The sequence below is a fragment of the Odontomachus brunneus genome, unplaced genomic scaffold (assembly GCF_010583005.1).
Source record: "Odontomachus brunneus isolate Ranch 3 - 2012 unplaced genomic scaffold, Obru_v1 Obru_scaffold_195, whole genome shotgun sequence".
NCBI classification, from domain to species: domain Eukaryota; kingdom Metazoa; phylum Arthropoda; class Insecta; order Hymenoptera; family Formicidae; genus Odontomachus; species Odontomachus brunneus.
Genome location: NW_022639645.1, coordinates 390,435 through 414,355, shown reverse-complemented (window position 1 = coordinate 414,355; position 23,921 = coordinate 390,435). Strand labels below are relative to the sequence as shown.

At 36.4% G+C, this 23,921-nt stretch overlaps 2 protein-coding genes across 22 annotated transcripts in view; one reads left to right on the top strand and one right to left on the bottom strand.

The window, feature by feature from the left end:
• LOC116851868 (rap guanine nucleotide exchange factor 2-like) overlaps nucleotides 1-23,921 on the bottom strand; it is a 214,429-nt gene that overhangs the window by 37,253 nt on the left and 153,255 nt on the right. The window contains exons 1-2 of one of the 19 annotated variants that reach the window (XM_032831710.1): nucleotides 7,104-9,053; nucleotides 1,071-1,509 (exon numbers count right to left, since the gene is read on the bottom strand). The exons of 15 other annotated variants lie outside the window; for them this stretch is intronic. In XM_032831710.1, coding sequence (XP_032687601.1) covers nucleotides 1,071-1,190 — 120 coding nt within the window. In that variant the 5' untranslated portion in view covers nucleotides 1,191-1,509; nucleotides 7,104-9,053. Of the gene's footprint in view, nucleotides 1-1,070; nucleotides 3,613-7,049; nucleotides 7,054-7,103; nucleotides 9,054-23,921 lie in introns of those variants that run through there. 3 more of the 19 variants (XM_032831709.1, XM_032831715.1, XM_032831708.1) reach the window with 3 other exon arrangements.
• Nucleotides 1-23,921, top strand: part of LOC116851870 — a 195,198-nt gene that overhangs the window by 74,982 nt on the left and 96,295 nt on the right. The gene's annotated exons all lie outside the window — the stretch shown is intronic.

Here is a 23,921-nt window from a genome sequence, read left to right as displayed (position 1 = left end):
TCTCTCTCTCTCTCTCTCTCTCTCTCTCTCTCTCTCTCTCTCTTGCGCGCAGCTGAGTTAGTATATCTTATCATATCGTTTCCGATATTTCCAAGGAAGCAAGATTATCGCTCCTTTTCGCAAACAAACCGTACGATACAGAGTATACACGGGAATAATCGAGCAAGCGCGTGTAAAAATTATCAGCGCCCTGAACAGCACGTTTCGGATAATCCCGGTGAAAATGGAGAAGGCGCAAAACAGAAATAATAAATATTTAGTTCAAAACGCCGCTCGCAATCGACTACGGTGTCCATTCTGCGCGAGTGGTTGACCGCGATCAAACGGAAAATAATACTCTCAATTATACGCTCTCGTTCTCCCGCATTGTGCGCTCAATCTCTGCGTGGGACTTTCAACCCGCGCGTGGGCGGCCCACGTCCACGTGTACACACACACGCGTACGTGACGGACGAGATAGAGCGATCGCGCGGGGATTTAAATGAGGTCCTCGCGCTGAAAAATATCTCGAAGAGAGCGCGCCAAAATTCGAAAATCGCCGCGAAAAGTCGTCGAGGCGCAAATCATGAAATTCGATTTCCCGAAATTCAATTTCCTGAAATGCACACTGACAAAGAATACCAGAAAATTTATTTACCTGATATGAAGTTTATTTCTGCGAATAAACTTTATATCCCCCACATATAAATTTTTAAGTATTTTTTTCTCAATGCACTGAAAAAAATACTTGAAGATCTATTTGTGGAATATGAAAGTTATTTCTGTGATACTAGGTTTATTTCTACGAATGAACTTTACATCCCACAAATAAATCTTCAAGTATTTTTTCTCAGTTCTCTACATGAGGTATAAAGTTTAAGTTTCTGTAAAACAGAGTTTATCTCTGTGAAATAAAGTCTATTTCTGTGAAAAATAAACCTTATATCCCACAAATAAATTTTCAAGTGTCTCCTTGTCTGTGCAACTTGCTTGCTCTCCAATGTTCTTGAAAGTTCCCTCGGCGGAACAATATTTCGAAATGCAAAAATCCCACTTTTATCAGTTCACGGGCAAGGAATTCCTCTCGTTACCTCGGACGACACGATGGACATAGTTCTAGGTGTACCGGGCCAGCTTCTGGATAACGAGCGTCCTTTCCGTTTTCTCACGACGATCCGAGGTCGTCCGGTTCTGCTGGTGTGTTTCAACATCGCGCACGACACGGACGATCTAGCCGAGGTTACAAAACTCCGCGACTGTACAGCACTTGCACGTGGTCCCGCCTCTCCTCATCGCCGTCACCACGCGAGACGACCTGGAGCCGTCATCCTCGTCCTCGTCGTTGTCGTCGTCGTCGTCGTGGTCGCTTCCTCACCGTGTTACCGATATATCACGTGCTCACAGTATTTGTAACCTTGCGCGACATTTATTTATTTTGATGCGTCGCGCTTCTTCTTCCTCCTCGTCACGTTACCACTCACTGGCGATCAGACACTTCGTGGACCCCGCAAAAACCGGGAACGAGCGTCGCTGTAAACACCAGGCGAGATACCTCGCGTGAACACACACCCGACCACGACGACGACGACGACGAGAAAGATCTTCGTGGGGAAACGCGGAGAAGCTGCGCAACATGCGGCGATGCACACGTAACGAACTTCACGCGCGCGTCTAATCACGGCGATTTGATCGGCACACACAGGGGGTAAAGAGGGGGAGGGGACCTTGCTTCTACTTCTAATCTCGAGGTCGACATCAACGACGGAGCGTCGGCTTCTGCGGAATCGTTAGCATGGCCATTATGTGCTCGACGCGCGTTCCAGATCCGACATATGTGCTCTTACGCACGTCGTGACTCGCGGAGAACTGAATCACGATGATTCTTGAAGAGGGCCAAAGACCGAGCGCCCGGTCACGTGACCGAGTACTCAGGAACGTAGAGAGTCTTATCGTGCGTCGCGATAAGTGTTTCGCTTATCGCGATCGGAAATGGAGAAATCTGATACTGTAAATAATGCGAGGAGAGAAGTATTCAAAATAGCATGAGACGATTCAATTTTGGCCACTTGAAAGCTTCGCGCCAACGCGAATGAAAGAGAAAATTGAAATACCAAGGGGAACTCTCTTGCCTGTTGCGACGTGTTGGAGTTTTAGGCAGCTTTGTCGAGAAAATCGGTGGCGAATGTGGCCCACACATGTGAACGTGAAACACATTACTTGAAGCGATTTTGAAAAATGAGCCTCGGACTCGAATGACAGAACGTTCCGACGATGGACCACCTTGAAAAGTCCAATGACCATGACAATCTGTCCTGCTGGGAATTGGGAAAAGAGAAGATGCGAAACGTGTCTACACGTGTCTATACTGGTTGGGGAATTGCCCATTAGCCGTCTTAGAACGGAGAGAACATATACACGGAAGAAAAGATTTGATTGAATTAATGAAACATCTGGTGAAATGTGTGTAGTGTGTGAACGAGCTAGAGTTCATATTGATGTTACCAGAATTCTGCTTTATTCATATTTCACTAGATATTTGATTAATCCGACAAAATATATATTTCTGTTTCCGTGTATATTATAATTTCTTTCGTATAAATTTTTGTCAGCTTTATGTGTTTTCAGTAATGCAGCAATAGACAATCAGTACACTCAGAAAAAAAGATACTTGAAAATTTATTTGTGAGATATAAACTTCATTCACAGAAGTAAACTTTATTTCACAGAAATAAATTTTTTATCCAACAAATAAATTTTCAAGTACTTCTTCTCAGTGTCACAAAGAAAAATGTATATTGCGCTCAAGTGAGTGTTACTTGTTCTAAGTGTTTTATAATATATCCGCAAATCTATCATAAGTTCATCATAGACATTGAATTTATTTCAAATACAATCTGAATCTTAATAAGTTTAGTACTTCAATCAACGATATTAAATTAAAATAAAAATTCGGTTTCTTTACTACACAAAGTCGGGCCAACTTTTGCTATTTTTTGGATAATGATTAAATTATACTTAAATTATGCTCATTACAAATTTTAGAGAGATTTATTATCATGTTCTCAAAAGAAGAACTTATTTAAGAATATCATAAAGCTCTGTCCAAGGAAAAGTTGGCTCGACATTGTGTAGTAAGCAAAGTTTAATGCTTTAATGTAACATTCTTGATTGAAATGCCAAACTTACCAGAATTCAGAATGTTTTTTGAGTAAATTTGACGCTAATGCGCGATGAGCTTATGATAGATTCATGGATATATTTTATAAAATTATAAAATACTCGAAACAAATAACTCTTCTCTTCAGAATCTCTTCCTGCACGAGACAGATCATTTATAAAAGCCACGAAAGATGTTTAAAGTTACGGCAATATTTTTCAATGACTAATATCACACGTCACGGGATCATTGTGCCTCAGCGTGCCTCTTTCGACGAATACCCACATACCACTCCATCATTTATTCATACACTGCTTTGACGTTCGCGAAAAATTCGCACGTTCGCGAGCTTCGAGATCATAATTCGACGACATCACGTGTACGAAAAAAGGAAAGAATTCTTGCGCTAAATGCGCCGGATGGAACATAAATCGTAGCTATGCACGAGTTCAGAGAGAGAGACAGAGAGAGAGAGAGAGAGAGAGAGAGAGAGAGAGAGAGAGAGAGAAGGAGCGCGTTGATGAACGTCAGGGCATAAAATGTCTCTCGGCGTTGTTGTGCCACGAGGATTCATACGGATGTACAGGCTAAAAATTTCTCCGTGAGACCTCCGCGAACGAGTCGGCATCGCGTATTCATACGCGCGCGCTGCTCGGCGCCTGTCTACTTTATTTTCGGTCCTTCCTGCGCTCGGACGGCACACCATTGGCGTCACGGAGGTAGTCCTAAAAACCGAGCGTGCACGAGAGACCCCCTGAAAACGCCGGCAGAATCCGGTAACGGTAAAAAGAACGACGCCGTTTCTATGGCGAAAGGCGAAAATAGCACCGGCTGCATTCCGGCCGAAAGCGAGAAAGAAGCGTGCACGAGAGATGACGGGAAAGGCGAAAGGTATGGAAAACATATCCTCCGACGAGCGAAGGAACAACCGAAACACGCGAATTTCCCGGAGCTCCCTCTGTCTGAACCGAAAGAATGAGGATTCGAAAAGTGTGTCTCCCGCGGGAGGAAGGAAACGAAGTCGCGAGCAAGACGCGAACGCGAGTTGTAATCGTGATATTGCGAGAAAGAAATCGGCAAATATTTCCCGAGGGTCTCGCAAGGTACGTAAAATCTAGGTGCAGAGCACTACAAATATATCCAGGTGAACTTTCATAATTATCACGAAGTTTTAGACAATTGATAATGGAAACTTTGTCATTTCTTTAAGTTGTATTTATGAAGCAAATACACTGTACTGAATTCATAATCAAATCAAATTTACATCGTATAGTAACGTTAATTTTTTTGTTATACTGATGCGGCAACGAATTTACTGAAAATTGCACACCTAGATTTTCGTGTTATATTTTACATGACGTATTGTGTCAAGCGAGTTTTTACGTTTACAAAACAAATATCCCGGATAGACAAGTGTACCTCAATTTGACAGTGAATTTACTAATCGATTTAGTCGATAAAGGTTGCGTCCCTTGTGTGAGTGTTTCATATGGCACTCATATTTATCATATAGAGTGATAAAATAGAAAGACGAAAGAAATATTCGTGCAATTAAAGAATCATCAAAATCATTTGTCGTGTAAAATGTAATATGAAAATATGTGTGTACTCACTCGATCATTAAAGTTATATCGCACAATAGTGTAAATTTTTTGCTACATTGATGCAACAAATTTACTGAAAGTTAATGTCTGACCTGTAGTAAATTTTAAAAAGTTAGTGTTTACTCATCTTTACATTTACATTTTTATATTATATTTTACAAAATATATATTTTAAGAAAATTTTCATAATTTTTTTGTATGGTCTTCGTACTTTTATTTCGCCATTCTATATGACAAATATGCGTGCCATATAAACCACGAAATGGCATTATTATGTTCATAAACAGCCATTAATTATTGACCAAATTTTGAATGTCGATTTTTGGCCAAAGTTCTTATTTCGCACAGCGACGTTATATATCGTTAAACTTGTCTCAAGATGAATACTTTTAAAAAATATATATCTTTAACTTTATCTTTAGATACTGTACGCCACTATAGTGGCTTTCGCGTATGTCATCCTTCTGAACGGTACACCACTATAGTGGCTCATTCTTACTTCTAATAAATTATAATTTATTTATCTGTATTAAAACTGTATTCTAATGTATTTGCGTAATAAAAAACATGACCAGACACAAATCGCAGTGTTGCATTGTTTTCGCGCAGTCCGCGTTGAACTTTACCATACAAAGATACAGCTCCGCGGAAAGTCCTGCCGTAGTTGAGAGGTTAAAAAGATTTCACTAACACTTCGTGAGTGCCGAATCTGAACTTCGAGTTAGATTTGAGTTTTTACTTGAATCATGTAAAATATATGAGACATTACATTCGTAACTGCGATTCAGCTAAAAATTCACATCTACCTCTGAATTGAAATCTGAATATCTCAACTGAGACAAGTTTAAAAAAAATAATGCAACCTTTACAAATCGACTAGTAAAGATTGAATTCTGAGAAGTTTTGTCACTTCGACCAAGAATGTTAAATTAAAACATAAATTTCTTTTACTTTCTACATAGAGTCGTCCCAACACTTTCTTGTATACAGTTTTATGATATTCTTGCAAAGGGAATAAGTTCTTCTTTTGAGAACATACCAGTGATTTTTAAAATTTGTAATGAATATAATTTAAGACTATTATAAAAAAATAGCAAAAGTTTGTTCAACTTTACGTAGTAAACACATGAATTTTTGTTTTAATCTATATATTCTTATATATATATATATGTGTGTGTGTGTGTATATGTATATATATATCTATATATAATATTCTTGATTGAAGTGCTAAACTTACTCAGAATGTATTTAAAGTAAATTCAATGCTTACGATAGATTTTCGGATATATTATAAACTTATAAAACACTTGAAACCCAAAAGTATTTACTTGAGCGCAGTATGTACTTTTCTGTGTGCACAGTCCATTTCTACATTATACTAAAAACACAATAAAATTAAAAAGAACTTATACGAAAGTTCCTGGAAAATAGACATACATCTATCTACCTAGATTAGAAATCGCTACTGCTGCTGCTGCGATTGATAAAGAAAAGGGGGAGAAGATAAGGTGCGAATATTCAGGCGTGTTACAGGGGAATCGCGATGCGATATCGAACGATCGCAATTTCACTTGCAATTACGTAAGCCGAACAATTTCCGTGTCGAAACTGCGTTATCGTCGTTAACTGCATTCACACGCCGTGCTCGGCGATCCTGTCCAATTAACACTCTCATCCTCATCTTCTGAAGATATACGCGTGTCCAGGTAGCGACGAAGGTACCGTCGTGCTATCGAAAATCCCGGGTGAGCCAAAGGAGCCACAACTTCAAGAGGCTTTTCTAAACTTAATCTACAATGTGCTCTTTGCTTCTTGTTTTTGTTCTTTGTGTTTTTCTGGATTAAGGTTTAAGTCAGAGAGAGAGAAAGAGAGAGGGAAATAAAAAGAAAGAAATAAGAAATAAAGAATTGTATTGTAGATGAAGCTTTCCTTAAGTTTAATCTATAATATATTCTTTGCTTCCTGTTATTGTTCTCTGTCTTTTTCTGACTTAAGATTTAAAGTTTGAAGTTTGAGTCGGAGAGAGAAAGAGAGAGAGAACGAAAAAAATAAGAAGCAAAGAACGTATTTTAGATCAAGTTTTTTCTAAGTTTAATCTACAATGTCCTTTTTGCTTCCTGTTTTTGTTCTGTCTTTTTCTGACTTAAAACTTAAGGTTTAAGTCAGAGAGAGAGAGAAAGCAAAGAACGTATTGTAGATGAAGCTCTAGAAGTCCCAAAAAGTTCACACTGACAATGAGAGGTCCCACCGAGAGACCTACGGCGGAACAATTAGCCGACACGCGACTGTTTCCCCGCAAATCCTCCCACGACAATCATCCTCCGTATTACGCGCCTAGCCAGCGCGCGACGCTTTTTTCGCACCATTCACTCACAGTCGCAACTTTTGCGAAGCGCTCCTGTTTCGCACTTGGCCGATTAATTGAGCCCCGTCGGTCGCTCAATTAATCATCGCGATGCACTCGACGATTAATCACCGGGACTTCCTCTCCTCCGGAATACACTCGAATATACGAGGGCTCTTTCGGTCACGAGCATTCGGAACAACGTGGTCGACCATGCCGATCGAGGCACGAAAAGCGACTGGGGCCGCACGCTCGTCCGCCGCACGATAAGCACGCTATCTCCACCGCGGATGTTCATTTTTTGTCACTGCGCACACGAACACTTAATCACGGGGCTGCAATCGTCATACGGAAAGGCGGGGGCAGGGCAGGGGACAGTTCCATGTTGCGTACAGGAGGAACACGTTCGCGAGGGCGGCCCGCTCAACATGTACCGGTCGCGTCATTAATTTGCCAACGTTTGCGCACTTGTCGCAATTTCTCGCGAGCTATGATACGATCCAAGGTTCAACGCGTTTGCCTTCATCGACGAATTCCTCAGCGGGCGCGACGGGCCAGACATTTCCTCGACGAAGACGCGGCGGTACAGTTTCTCACTGTGCGAATAACGCGGCGACCAATGGAAATTAAGTCTGCAGAAATCATCGCTCACAGCTCAGACGGGTTCATATTTTAAGGTGGATATGATAAAATGTTTTTCCATCTGATTTCGAGAAGACTCGATTCTCTGGTGCAATTATAATAATAAACAATTTTGTGTTGAATTTAACACATTTCACATGTCCGGAATGATACGCCTAAATTTTTGTGTTAATCTAACACAACAAGCCAATATGTCAGCAAATAACACAAATATTATGGAGGAATTATGTCAAAATTTAATACAAAAAAATTAACACCGACATTATTTTGAAGTAAATTTTTTTCATACAAAACTGACATATTTATTATGCCAAATGTAACGCAAAAAATGTTATTTTCGCAGTGAGAAAAATGTTTTATTTATCTCCTTTTTTGTTGCATTGATTTTTAAAGTATTATCATTGACTTTACCTGAAATCTTCTTGACTATATGTTCTCTTATTTTTTTTAGGTTTTTATTTAAATTTTTTTTTAAGTACATAATAAGAGCATTTTTCTATTTATTGAAATTCATCAACATATAAATTTTACTTGTATGTTAATTTAACATATTATCGTTGTGTTATTTTGACTATTCTGCGTTGAATTCATATTCTCCATTTCTGACTGTTAAAATAATACAATTTATATATAAATTGTATGAATTCTTGGTGACATATTTTATATGTAAAATACACAAATAAGTTGTGTTATTTGTTAATATATTTATTTTATATTAAATTAAGACAAAGTTAAGGTTGGGATATGTGAAATATGTTAAATTTAACAGAAAACTTTTTGCCGCGTATATAATATACTGTAATACGATGCAATACAATATAATGTGTCTTGACTGAATATAATGCAATATACAAGGTGTCTGAAAATTCCAGACATAGCCGTGGTATGCACTCAATAAGGAATTCATTTACAAGTTTTCAAATTTCGCAATAGTTACTTAGGAATTAATTAAACAATATGGACGAATAAGCGCACAAGAAGCAGCAAGATGAACTCTGTGGACGTGTTTAATGTAAGACAGTTTCCAGCTTCTAAGAAAGCTGTCTCACTTCTTAGGATCTTCTAGCAACGGTGAAAATCAGCTGATAGCGAGAGGAAAGCTTCTTCAGTGCGCGACTCTCTGTCATATGCCGCTCACTGCGTTACTTCACCTTTCGCTAACAGCTGACACTCACCATCGCTATGAGATTTAAGGAAGTGGGATATCTTTCTTACAAGCTGGAAACTTTCTTTCATTAAATTTGTTCGCAAAGTTTGCCTTCCATGCGTTTATTCACAAAATGATATATAATTGGTTTGGAATTTTCAAACACTCTGTATAATGTAAATAAAATCTTATTTAATATTACATAATTACATACACACGTACACATCGAGAGATAAAATATATGAAATATAAAAAAATATTTATTCGTGGATGTTAATAACATATATATATATATATATATATCCATTTAAATCTAAATTTTATTACACAACTGCTTTCATGAAAAGTTAAGGTTTTGAAAAAATATATTTTTCATAAAAAATATTTATATTAAAAAGTATTTATATTAATATAAAAAATAGAATGTTATTAATACCCACTGAATAAACATATTTTATTCTTAGATTTTTTCTCTTTTAATGTAAGAGACATATCTTCAAGCCGGAAAAATGCACACCCTGTAAATTCAAACTCTTTACTCTGATGTGCATCGAGTATAGATTTTTTTAGCTGATTCGTATTTTTCTGATATAAATATGTTGATTCTGTTGCTCTTTAGAGCGTCTGAAAATCAAATGTATGTGATTCTTGTTTTGATTAATTTTGACAAATTACCCCCAATTTTCAAATGCGTATTCGCGCTGAACTATCCCCAACACTAAAATGGCGGATGCAACACGAAATTGACAACTGATCAGCACTTATTTCTGGCATAGTCTCTATTTTGATTCGATTTTTTCAAGCCCGTCTGACAGAGGTCCCATACCACGAAACACAACATTCTCACGTCGTATCGCGCAAATAAATGTTATCCTTAAGCTTAAGAAAGGAAAAGACATATGTATACCGGCAACGGGACAATTGACGTTCTGTCCTGGAGCCGCAGAATGACAAGAATCATGTAGTTTCCTAGATATCGATGCTGAGCGATATATTCCGCTATTTATACACGATGGCTAACATAAACGTCATCGTTATCGCGCCTTATCGCAATGATTAAAGCCATCTTCGCGAGAGTATGCAAACAGTCCAAGTGTGTAAATATTGAGACACCACCGCGCGCGATCACTTCGTAATTCGTGCGCGCATTCTCGCACGCTCGCGCGCGCATACACGCCTGGTCGCGCGCAGCATGAATGAAGAGTAACGTGTGTAGACTAATGTGTAGAAACGCGCGCGTATACTTACTTACTCACTCACTCACTCACTCACGCGTAACCACGCGCGTCTTGATAATCAATACAGCCGATGCATCGGTCGTACTCCAGCCGTATCGTATGTCGCACCTTCGCCCACACGCATCATACAATTACGTGGAGCAATCGCGATAACGTACCGATACGAACGAACGGCCACCGACGTATCGGCGTACGCGCGCCCCCAGCTTAATCGTAACCCATAATCGGCCGACCGTACCGAGCTCTAGGCATTGGCCGTGCCTCGTCAATACGCCTCGGAGCGTAGGTAGCTAGGCGGCGACAGGTTGCAGGTGTACCTTGCGCGGCGCGCCTAGGAAAAAAGATCTGGGTCGGTCGGCTACGTCATGCCCTGCCGCCGACGACGGCGACGGAAACGGCGGCGACGACGCACAGGACGTGGGGACAAGTGAAAATTTTACTGTTCAGAAATCACTACACTGAGAACAAATTTACTAAATTTCAAAAAACGTTTGTTTGGACAGTATTGTGAAGATATTTGTTTAAATTAAGTAATTATTTTCCTGAAAAATAATTACTTAATTAAGATTTGATTATTGACAGCTGTCAATTTTGCTCTCAATTAAAAAAATATATGTTTTTAGCAGGAGTAAGGCCACATTAGAAGTTTTGGAGATTGCTGAGTACAAATTTCATATAAAAATTAAGATTCGATGGCTGCCAGCTATCAATATTGTTACCAACTATGAGAAAATGCATGTTTCTTAGCAGAAATAGGGTTTTGTGGATTGCGAATTCAGTATCACGATTTAAAACTTCTTTATTTAATTTTGGAAAATAATTACTTAATTTAAACAAATATCTTCACAGTACTATTCAAAAATTTTACCGTTCAGAAATTACTACACTGAGAAAAAAATTTACTAAATTTCAAGAAACGTTTGTTTGGACAGTACTGTGAAAATATTTGTTTAAATTAAGTAATTATTTTCCTGGAAAATAATTATTTAATTAAGATTTATTTATTGATAACTGTCAATTTTGCTCTCAATTAAAAAAATATATGTTTTTAGCAGGAGTAAGGCCACATTAGAAGTTTTGGAGATTGCTGAGTACAAATTTCATATAAAAATTAAGATTCGATGGCTGCCAGCTATCAATATTGTTACCAACTATGAGAAAATGCATGTTTCTTAGCAGAAATAGGGTTTTGTGGATTGCGAATTCAGTATCACGATTTAAAACTTCTTTATTTAATTTTGGAAAATAATTACTTAATTTAAACAAATATCTTCACAGTACTATTCAAAAATTTTACCGTTCAGAAATTACTACACTGAGAAAAAAATTTACTAAATTTCAAGAAACGTTTGTTTGGACAGTACTGTGAAAATATTTGTTTAAATTAAGTAATTATTTTCCTGGAAAATAATTATTTAATTAAGATTTATTTATTGATAACTGTCAATTTTGCTCTCAATTAAAAAAATATATGTTTTTAGCAGGAGTAAGGCCACATTAGAAGTTTTGGAGATTGCTGAGTACAAATTTCATATAAAAATTAAGATTCGATGGCTGCCAGCTATCAATATTGTTACCAACTATGAGAAAATGCATGTTTCTTAGCAGAAATAGGGTTTTGTGGATTGCGAATTCAGTATCACGATTTAAAACTTCTTTATTTAATTTTGGAAAATAATTATTTAATTAAGATTTATTTATTGATAACTGTCAATTTTGCTCTCAATTAAAAAAATATATGTTTTTAGCAGGAGTAAGGCCACATTAGAAGTTTTGGAGATTGCTGAGTACAAATTTCATATAAAAATTAAAATTCGATGACTGCCAGCTATCAATATTACTATCAATTATGAGAAAATGTATCTTAGCAGAAATAGGGTTTTGTGGATTGCGAATTCAGTATCACGATTTAAAACTTCTTTATTTAATTTTTGAAAATAATTACTTAATTTAAACAAATATCTTCACAGTACTATTCAAAAATTTTACCGTTCAGAAATTACTAGAAAACTGAGAAAAAATTTTACTAAATTTCAGAAAACATTTGTTTGGACAGTACTGTGAAGATATTTGTTTAAATTAAGTAATTATTTTCTAAAATTAAATAAAGAAGTTTTGAATATAAATTTGTTTCTTTAATTTTGATAAATAATTACTTAATTTAAACAAATATCTTTACAGTACTATCCAAACAAACATTTTTTTAAATTTAGTAAATTTTTTTCTCAGTGTACAGGCCGTAATTCCTAAACCACCGAGACAAATCTGCCTAGGAATTAATCGTTAATGAATTTCGCAAAAAACTATGGAGCTTAACTTTAAAAAACGGCCCCGTAACATTTGCAATATTAAGAACAATCTGGAAATCGTGACACTGAATTCGCGATCCACAAAATCCTATTTCTGCTAAGAAACATATATTTTCTCATAGTTGGTAGCAATATTGATAGCTGGCAGTCATCGAATCTTAATTTTTATATGAGATTTGTACTCAGCAATCTCCAAAATTTCTAATGTGGCCTTACTCCTGCTAAAAACATATTTTTTTTAATTGACAGCAAAATTGACAGCTGTCAATAATCAAATCTTAATTCTAACATCAGATTCGTATTCAGCGACCCCAGAAACTTTTATGTAAGATAGCTTAGTGCAGAAGCAACTTTGAAAATAATATTATTCTAATACAACTCCTGGTTAACAATAATTTCCAGATTGTTGTTAATATTGCGAATTTCAGAGGGCCTTTTTTAAAAATCAAGTTCCATAGTTTTCTTTGAAATGCATTAAGGATTAATTAAAAAAAAAAGACTCGTTTGGATCGGTTAAGAATTACGGTCTGTAGCGTTTTGAACAGTAAATTTCCATTTGTCCCCACTGTGCGACGGTTTGCTTTCGTCGCTCTTGCGATCTCTTATCGAACGATATGACTCGCATCGAGGTGAATGCGTGCACCGTGAGAATTAGGATTAGACCAAAAAATGTGAGCCACGTGCACATCGCGAAATTGTCGAATCGCGCGAAGAGAAATTGTTACGAAACGCATTGCGCGTGCGAGACAACGCGGAAATCTAATGCCGCGAGGGTCACGCAATTTAAATGAAGGAAATTAAAGATGCGTTTTAATAATGAAAAGAGATAGCGCACTTCCTGCGCCGGAAGTGTGCCGGCTTGGAAACGTAAGTTTAAAAGGGGCCAAGGGGGAATACGATATTTTCGCGCGGACGGACCGTGAATGAGTTCAAGGCGAGCCGACTGTCCCGATTGATAAGGTTTCATCGATAATAAGATACTCGATATGCATCAATCAAATGTAAAATGAACATATTACAAAATTAAATTAAATAACAACAGACGCGAGATAATGGCACGATCGAGGAAAACTAATTGCGAAAAAAGTTGCGGAAAGGGATGATGTAAACAAAAAAATTGAAAAAGAAAAAACGCCGGAACTCATCTCCCATTTAAAAAGATTAAAGGACAAAGACAAAAGGCCACTCAAAAAATTGTTTTGCTGGTCCAGCTAGGATTCTAAATGTCACGGTTAAAATTTATCGCCGCTTTTTGTATCTCCTAGAAAGCAGGTACAAAAAACGTGCGTGTGGTACGTAGAATTTACAGCAGCAGCATTCTAGCATCATCTGCACGCAGAAAAATGCATTCTGCATTCAAGTACATTCAATAACTTGTCCCAAGTATTTCATAAGCTTATATGTCCGCAAACCTATCACAAATTCATCGCGAGAGCACCCAATTATTTTAATTGAGAATATTAAATTAAAACAAATATTTCATTGGCTTATTAGATATAGTCAAACCAACTTCTTTTTAAATAAAGATCTTCTTTATGATATTCTCGTAAAGAGAATGAATTCTTCTTTTGAGTAAATGTGATAATGAATTTTTCTCAATTTGCGATAGGTATATTTTAAGACTATTATCGAGGAAATATTCTTTGTTGAAAATAATCTTTACCTCAAAGTAAACCGAATAATCGCTTTTCTTGGCACAAGAATGATATTTTTATCTGTGTACAAGCAAAGAGTGAGAATTATATATTCGTTTGTCTCTCATCGCTTCTTTCTTGTCTACCACAATCAATTTTCATAAGAAGCGTGACCGACTTTAATCTGGATGGACGCCACAGAGAGATTTCCTTGCCAAATAGTCCAGATAGAAATTCTGTCATCTGTATTGATTAAATACAAAACATACGATGTCGCAATGTTAGTCACTTATCCATCTTAGTTAATTTCTCGTATCTGCACAATTCTCGCTATGACTGCAAGACTATTTTTTTTTTTTTTATGAAAAATATTTTTTCAGTGAAACTGTCCCGCGAAAATAATTGAAAAATACTAGAGTTCATACTGGCGCGCACTGAAAGCTCATCAAAAACGGTATTCTATGCAATTAAGAGCTCACGCGGCAAAAATGCGTCTCGTTTAGGGGAGACGCACATTCGTCCGGTGGAATTTACGAGGAAAAAAAAGAGGAAGAGTGAGAGAGAGAGAAAGGGAAAGAGGGGGAGAGAGACACTCCTCTCTCTCTCATAGCGGGGACCTCGCATAAGCGTGGGACACGTTGTCTGAGCGTGGATTTATTTTCGGAACGGATCTGCCGGTCGCGTCTTCCGCTCGCTTTTTCCGTTTTTTCCGTTCTGACGAAAACGCGACGTGAGTTCGCATTTATCCGTCCGAGAAGTCCCGCGGCGCGCCGCGTTTCTATACTTCCATCATCCGTCCTTGCGCCGCAATTCACAGAACTCTTAACCATAACGGATCGAAATCGTACTCGCGATTACTAAGCTTCCTTTGTAGTCGTACGTGCCATTATGTCAACCATGGAAGAAGAAAGAGAGAAAGAGAGAGAGAGTGAGAGGAGGGAGGAGAGGGAAGAGAAAGCTATACGAAATAGGTCGGCGTTAACAGGCGCCGTCGCTTTGTCACCCTACTTGGCATTTTCTGTCGCCCCCGCAATTTCACGAGGTATAAACTGTCAAGCGGCTGGGGTCTCCCTTAGCACTGTAGTATAATCGAGTTACGGGGTTACTGCGATTTGCGCAGAAACCGCGTGCGACTTTAGCGCACGGCGGAACGATATTAATTAACATACTCGCAGCGACTGCGCGAAATTCGAGACGTTAAATTATCGCTAGAACGATAACGAAATATCTCAATAATCACGACGTTCTTGCAACTCGAAGAAATAGTACAGCAGTTTGAGTAACGTAATATATAGCTCGTTTGCGTAAGGTGCGACGTCTTTTGTTTCTTTTCTTTTTTGACGAATTTATGAACGCACGCAGCTAACGAGACTGTGAACTTCTGTGCACGCAAGGTCAGATAGACAGATGTACATAAGTTTGCCAGCAACATTACTAGCCGATTTGCAAAGGTTGCATCCCTTAAGAGTTATTCGTTGCGCGTGGAATATGACGAAATAAAAATACGAAAGAAATACGAAAACAATATAATAAAATCTGATAAAATTTTGATTATAACTTTTAATACATTTATTGTTGCATCAATATAAAAACAAATTATGTTATTGTATAACATAAATTGAATAATTAATTCTATATAATAAATTTGCTTCATCAATGAATTCAATACATTTGCTTCAATAAAAAGCTTGATCTAAATCTATTAATTGTTGATCATTACTTTGATAGTTTTTCCCATTTTTCTGTTTCTATATTTTAATTTTGTTCTCCAGGCATTTTTATTTCTTTATTGTACTTTTTATAGTATCAAAAAAATTATTATTCCATTACTAAGCAATAAGGGAGATAAGAAATAAATGTAATTGAAGGAATTATAATGTCCCCATCATCGATTGTCTCACGTCGTGGTAATCATGAAAGTTTATCTAGGAGCTTGCGCATTGAGAGATTGAAGGTTCAAATTTTTAAATACGAGGTACACGGAAATAAGTTACAGAAAATGTGTCAATATCATCGTATTGTATAAACTGACAAGTGAGAGAAATTATCTGATAAAATTTAACAAACGAATATTCCCGATCAAAGTATCAATGAATTTTTGTATCCGAGCAGGAAACATCCAATGAGAAATATAGGTTCACAATTTTTGAGCGGTTTATCTGATGAAATACCATCATGATCGGAAGTATCCGATTAAATTTAATCGGATATCCTGATCAAATATAAAAATTAATTGGAATTTGATCGGAATATCCGTTTGTTAACTTTTTATCGGATAATTTCTGTCAGTGTAGTCACAAGAAAAATGTCGCAAACTTTAGGCAAACGTCTACATACCGATGTGCTCGCGAGGTATCAAAATATAGCGCAATGTGACAGGATATGTCACAGAAGAGAGAGGTCGCGGTGAACGTTCGATGCGAAGCCGCACGTGTGTGCGAAGTATTTCAACTATAATAAGCCGGCGTGTATCGCAGGAAGAATATCTCCCGATAACAGTTAGAATAAGATATATCAGACCGGCGTTACGGGTATACGGCGGAGTATGTCAAAAGGCGAAAGGGCACGACCGGAGTTCATGCCGTACGCTAAAGTATGCCAGAGTGCACCCAACAAGTCGTATCGTACTCGAAACCCCCGATCTCGCGATGAACAATCGTCCTCCTCTCGCTCCACTTAGCGTTTCATCGGACAATTACGGTAGTTCCAGTTTAGCCACATCTTTCAAACTTCCAAACGTTTTTTCCCTTTCTACTACGTACTGTTTTAGGTATCTATTATCTCAATCTATACGCGCACGCAAATTGAAGGAGCAAGTTCGCGCTTTCACATGATGTAACGCTTTCAAACATCGGGACTCAAACACTTGGCGTGCCCGGATCGCGTTAGAATGTACGCGAGCCTTTAAATGTATGGACTTTTGCTATAAAGGACCTCGCACAAAACTTATGGAAAATGGTTTTCGGTCAAATTGGCTGAAATTTCACTCTGTTATAGTTTTCGCCATGCTGATAAAAAGTTATCATTGCACCAAGTCCCAAAAGTCAATATTTCCCAAGATATAAAGGGTCAAAGTAATGAAATATGGTCATCCGCAGTAGTAAGACGTATGTTATAAGTATAAATGATAATGATGATTGATATTTATTCACGAAATAAATAAAAATCGATTTTTACACATATATATGTAATAAATATTTAGTTCCGCAATATATATGTATATGTATATACAGGATGGGGCAAAAGTATCGGACCGGTGAATATCTTGAAAAATATAAGTTTTACAAAAAACTGTTTCAGATCTTAAAAATATTGCGGAACTAAATATTTATTACATATATATATATATATGTAAAAATCGATTTTTATTTATTTCGTGAATAAATATCAATATATCACTTATACTTATAACATACGTCTTACTGCTGCGGATAACCATATTTCACTACTTTGACCCTTTATATCTTGGGAAATATTGACTTTTGGGACTTGGTGCAATGATAACTTTTCATCAGCATGCTGAAAACTATAACATAATGAAATTTCAGCCAATTTGACCGAAAACCATTTTCCATAAGTTTTGTGCGGGGACCTTTGTAGAATATTTGCGGAGAGTGTTTTTCATAATAAATATTTCCCATTAATTTTCTATAAGTATAGCAAGTAAAAACTCTCATCTAACTCCAAATTCAGATCTTAGTATTTTACGTAGGATAAGTTTTACAGGCTTTATTCGTTTTAAAGGCTAAATGCTTCTTTTGAGCTTTATACTGTTTTTTCCATTCCTGTAATTTTCTTCTAAATTACCATTTTACTAGCTTTCCAAAATTACCGAGCAATTTACCGTAATTTACCGAGTAAAAGTTACCGTCAGACTGGGTCATTTTCATATATAAACACTTATAACGATAAGTTTTTTATTTGAATGATATTATTTTTCACGGAGTCACACTGGAACAATAATTATCTATGTTGCTTCTAGCATAAAGTTGTATGTGCAAAACTGCGAGATATTCAAATTTCTCATGCACGCGGTGCAGACAAACATGAAACTTTGAGTACGCGAATGCGTTTTACCGCGATAAATGTTACGTTAAATTTTTGTATAATTTGATTTTTTGGTTGAAGTGAATAAACTCCCTAACGCTATGCGTCAACACGGGAACACGCATGTCACACAAAAGCGGGCGACGTGTGTCACTGCGTCGCGAACATCACACAGCGACTACTAAAAGGACTCTCCCCCCAGATAAAACTGAAATCTGAGTAATACCATGACGAGTCACGGTTCCCATTTTATTCGAACTTCCTGTGCGCATAGATCCCCGTGATGGATCCTTATCCATAAACGCTTACGCATGTGGCGGATGTGGCGTTCGCGCCGCGGTTCTTACGTAAAGGCGCGTGCACTTATTTACGCCGAGGAATATTTCCGCCGCAGGCTAGTCATTGAGTAAAGAATAGAAAAGAACAAGGATAAAAAAAAGGAAAACGGAGAGAGCGCTCGCGTCCCGCGACAAACCGCGATATATTGAGGACAAGCCGCGGACTCGGAAATCGCGAGACTTAGCCCGCGAAAAGTTGCGCGCGTTACGCGTCGCGGATCGGACAGGCGACTTCGGAGAGACTCGCGCGCTCGCTCGCTCGCTCGCTTGCTCGCATCTGGGTCGACACGAGAAATAATCGTGGGACACAGATCGCAATTTGTATAATTGCATAATTGGGCGCACCAAGCGTACGCGCGCGGAACACACAAACGCGAAAATTGTAGCGGCGCTGCAGCAGTCGCGCGCCGTTATTTTTTCTACAAAGTAAAAGTACCAAAGCTCGGACATACATTTATATCTGAACATGCTTATTGTTTTGCTGTTTAAACACGAATATCTAAACTTTCAATATAGAATATACATATATATGTATATGGAGAGAATACATTTTTTTTCACATAAATTTTTTTCAATTTTACTGTGTTTCTAATAATGCAGGAATAGACTGTCAGTAAAATCTATTCTGCTAAAGAACATGATAAATTTCGCTAAAAACATGCAAACATAGCAAACAACTTAAGCACATTTCAGTTCCTAAAATATCACGTTCCTAAAGTAGCACGTACGAAAGAAAAAGGTAGTAAATTACTCTGCAGAATGTTAATCTATTCCCCGTGTATAAAAACTCTAGCAATTTTTACTATAAAATCCTCTCTCTTCATGTATACATGTATTAAATATATACATATAAATACATATACATATTTATGTTGAATGTTTAAATATTCGTATTTAAGGTAGTTGTATCACTAAATGTCGTATTTTTAGTGACACATCAAAGAGGTCATTCGTAAATGTGCTATTTATTAAACAAATTTCTGTACATATATTTGGTTATCGAAGAAATAAATATTAATTTAAAACAAAGTAAAATATAAGTAGCACGTACGAAAGGAAAAGGTAGTAAATTACTCTGAAGAATGTTAATTTATTCCCCGTGTATAAAAACTAGCAATTTTTACTATAAAATTCTCTCTCTCCATATATACATATATTAAATATATACATATAAATACATATACATACATATTTATGTTGAATGTTTAAATATTCGTATTTAAGGTAGTTGTATCACTAAATGTCGTATTTTTAGTGACAAAGAGGTTATTCGTAAATGTGCTATTTATCAAACAAATTTCTGTATATATATTAGGTTATCCAAGTAATAAATATTAAAATAAATATTAAATATTAAAATTTAAAACAAAGTTTGGATAAATATACATACACAATATTATAAATACGATGATATTATTAAATCAATTATTTATTTACGTAATGTACTTATTATTAAAATATTATTTTTTATTAGTGCTTTATAATTTAATAAAAATGTACAGATAAAATGAAAAAGCTGTTTAAATATATGTATATATGTATTTCGACAATTAGTAAATATAAATTATGATAACTAAATATAAACTATGATTTGGATCTTATAATTAATTTATAATAATTATAAAATATGAACTTTTTTTCCATTGCTGGTCAATGATTTCGAAATTTGTATATAATGTCTGCATATTTCTTTAATAACATAATTTTTCATAATCTTATATATAGTTTAGAAGATATCAAACAGAAATAAGAAATAACACGGCAGTTTTCGAGGAATACATATGGAAAGACTCAACTTTAGTTGCAAATATCTCATCTCTCGAATGGCTAATCTTTTGCTAATCGTACGCGCAGTTAGATAATATTTCAACATGCATGCAGTGCAAATTTCATCGAATTTCCACAAGACTCGTTTCTCTCATAGCACAACACCTTAAGGACCAAAACGTCCAATAAGAATGTCCAGGGTTAAAGTATGCGTTTACACTGCAAGTCCAAATGTGGTTTGAACGCATAAATGTATAACTTGCTTGAAGCTTTTTCACTCGTTTCTTACCATTTTGACAGAACGTTCAACACGTTTAAGAGCCGTGTAAATTACGATCTAATACGTTCGAACGTGCCAAATGACGTGACTTGAAAAACGGTGAGAAGTACGTAAGAAGAGATTCACAGCCCAAATAACACGTTTTGCGGTGCGGGCATTGGTGCTTTTACCTCAACTCCGGCCGTTTCTACGCTCCGGCGGTTTTTCCTCTCTTTCCCCTCTCTTTATCTCCTCTCTTTCTGCTTCTTTTGCGAGCGCGCACCGGCAGTCCAAGCGGCAGCGAAGAAGGGCTCGACCCGCGGCGAAATCGCGGCTAGGTAGCCGATACGGAAAACTGGATATAACGTCCGCCTAGTGGATTATTCCCGCAGCGTTATTATACGACCGCAACTTGTTGGTCTCGCTGACGACGGGCGAAGTTTCCTGTTTGCTCGTGCAGAATACGACGCGGCCGTAATGATCGATTCGCCTCCGGTTATCGGTTTTCCCTGTGGAAATTGGTCCCGCCGATGCTCTCGCGCACTTTTCCGCATAAACAGGAAGTTGCCCTTTGAGGGATAACTTTCCGTCCGCATGACGGACGATACCGTCCTACCGGAAATTCCGTTGTCTTCCGTTGCCTCCCATTCCCTCTCCTACCTCCTCCCTCCTTCCTCACCACCAATCGACGGTTTATTTCCTCGTCATACAATACAACCGGCAACGAAAATTGCCGATGTCACTTGACCTGTTCTTTTCAGCTGCACACAGAGAGAAATTATCTGATAAAAAATTAACAAACGGATATTTCCAATCAAGATACCGATTAATTTTTATATCTGACTTTTTAATTTATATATCTGACTTGAGTTTAATCTAATACTCCCGATTATAATGGCGTTTAATCGGATAAATCAATCAAAAAATTATGAACAGATATTTCTCATCGAATGTTTCCTGATCGAATACAAAAATTCGCCGGTATTTTGATCGGAAATATCCGTTTATTTCTTATCAAATAATTTCTCGCAGTGCACTGCTGCACTGGTACAATAAATTAATGTAAGATAAAATATATACTGAAAGAAATTATCCAATGAAAAAGATAAGACATTATATACAAATTTCGAAATCATTGACCAGCAATGGAAAAAAAAGTTTATACTTTATAATTATTATAAATTAATTATAAGATCCAAATTATCATAGTTTATATTTACTAATTGTCGAAATACATATACACATATATTTAAACAGCTTTTTCACTTTATCTGTACATCTTTATTAAATAATAAAGCACTAATAAAAAATTAACAAATGGATATTTCCGATCAAAATACCAATAAATTTTTATATCCAATCAGGATATCCGACTAAAATTTAATCGAATATTTATAACGGCATTTCATCGAATAAATCAATCAAACAATTATGAATCGATATTTCTCATCGGATACAAAAATCCATCGATATTTTGATCGGAAATATCCGCTTGTTAATTTTTTTTTAGTGCTTTATGATTTAATGAAGATGTACAGATAAGGTGAAAAAGCTGTTTAAATATATGTGTGTATGTATTTCGACAATTAGTAAATATAAGCTATGATAATTTGGATCTTATAATTAATTTATAATAATTATAAAGTATGAACTTTGTTAATTTCTCATTGAATAATTTCTCTCAATGTATTTGTCTCATTCTAACTTACTGCGCGAGTGCAGCAGTGCGCCTGAAAAAAACAGACCTACAGTCGTCGCGGATTGTAGTCTCGATTATCGTTCCCGATAACAAGAATCATGCGACTAGTAAGTCGCTGTTTCTGTAAGCCGTAAACATACGAGTCTTCAAAGTCGCATAAATGATAAGACCCTTCCTTGTAAGATAACTAATCTTACATTTTTCTCGGGAGGTCTTATCATTTGTTTGCCGACTACAGGTACGAAAGGATAGCTTGTTTTTCAAGTTATCGATATTTTTTGCATATTTTGTGTTAGAGACTTGAAGTTAAAATAGCCTGAAGTTTAAGGCTCCTGTTTCCTCTTGTATCGCATTCGTCTTGATCGACGATGTCAGATTCGACGATGTCAGATTCGAGGGAACATACGTATAAAATTCCCGCAGATACGTTCAAGTAACAAGGGATGTTTGCGAATGACATCTGATCAAGCAGATCTGTGAAATAGTTGGAACACTTTTGCTCTAACAATTAATAAAATGAGATCAAATATACGGGATGGAATCATGAAAAAAGATAGGTCAGAAGACTAGTTTGCGTGCCACGGTAATTTTACGCTAATTTATTGCAAGTCTCATTTTATGAATATATTTTTTCGTTTTAACGTCTTTTGCAAGAATTCTGAACGTGTATTTCCTCATTTTTGACGTCATCAATCGTATCAGGAACCATATTCCGGAATACAGTGAAACACGAAATAATAATAGGCCTTTCTTATTTTCTCCGAATTTGAAATTAAATTATATATAAAAAATATTGTAGTAAGAATGACAACAAAAGTTTTGTGATATTAAATCATACAATATTATGACCGAAATTACGTTATATCTGTAAAAAAATTGTGCATATTTGACTTTTTTCTACAAAATTTTTTCAATTACTTGAATTTTTTTTTTAATCGTATACCGAGTATATCGTCAAATTTACTATTTCTATAGTAATTTATACAATTTCAGTATAGTACAGTATAGTTATTGGCAAAGGCATTATATAAAGAAGTATAATTTTAACGTAATTTTTACTGCAATTTTCCTCCACGTACATGATGCTCGAATAAATAAAATTAAACTTAGAATTAAAAAAGCATATTAGAATGCATTCGCTATAGAAATGCAGAAAAAAGAACACTTTTGTTTTGAAGATACTTTTTTCTACATGATTTTATCTGCATTTAACGTTCCTGCAAATTCATTTGAAGATTATACCAATATCAATACCAATGAAGATATTTTCCGAACAAGAATGTCCTCTTTATCTGTGTACTATTTTTTTATGTAGCTAAGACCTAGCAGTACAAGCATTGGTACAAAGATTAAGAATGCACAGAGATTAAGAATTTAATCCACGTATTAAATACACAAAATCAATCGGAACTAATAAACTAAAAAACGCAGATAACATTATCTATGTACGACTTGATCTTTTTAGGAATGTGTGATTTATGAAATTGTCGCGATGCGACTTTTTTTAATATATTCAACTTTGACGACGTCAACTGACAAGTAGCTTAAAACCAACAATCCGTAGCTTCCTGCACAAATGTACACAAAGCGCTATTGTTCATTTGAATTCTTCGAGGACATCGTCTTCTCGGAATTCCGATTGTGCGTTTCATTACCGAGATACTTAACGCGGCAAACCAATAATTACTAGCATCGTGCCAGACGCGCTTCTCTCTCTCTCTCTCTCTCTCTCTCTCTCTCTCTCTCTCTCTCTCTCT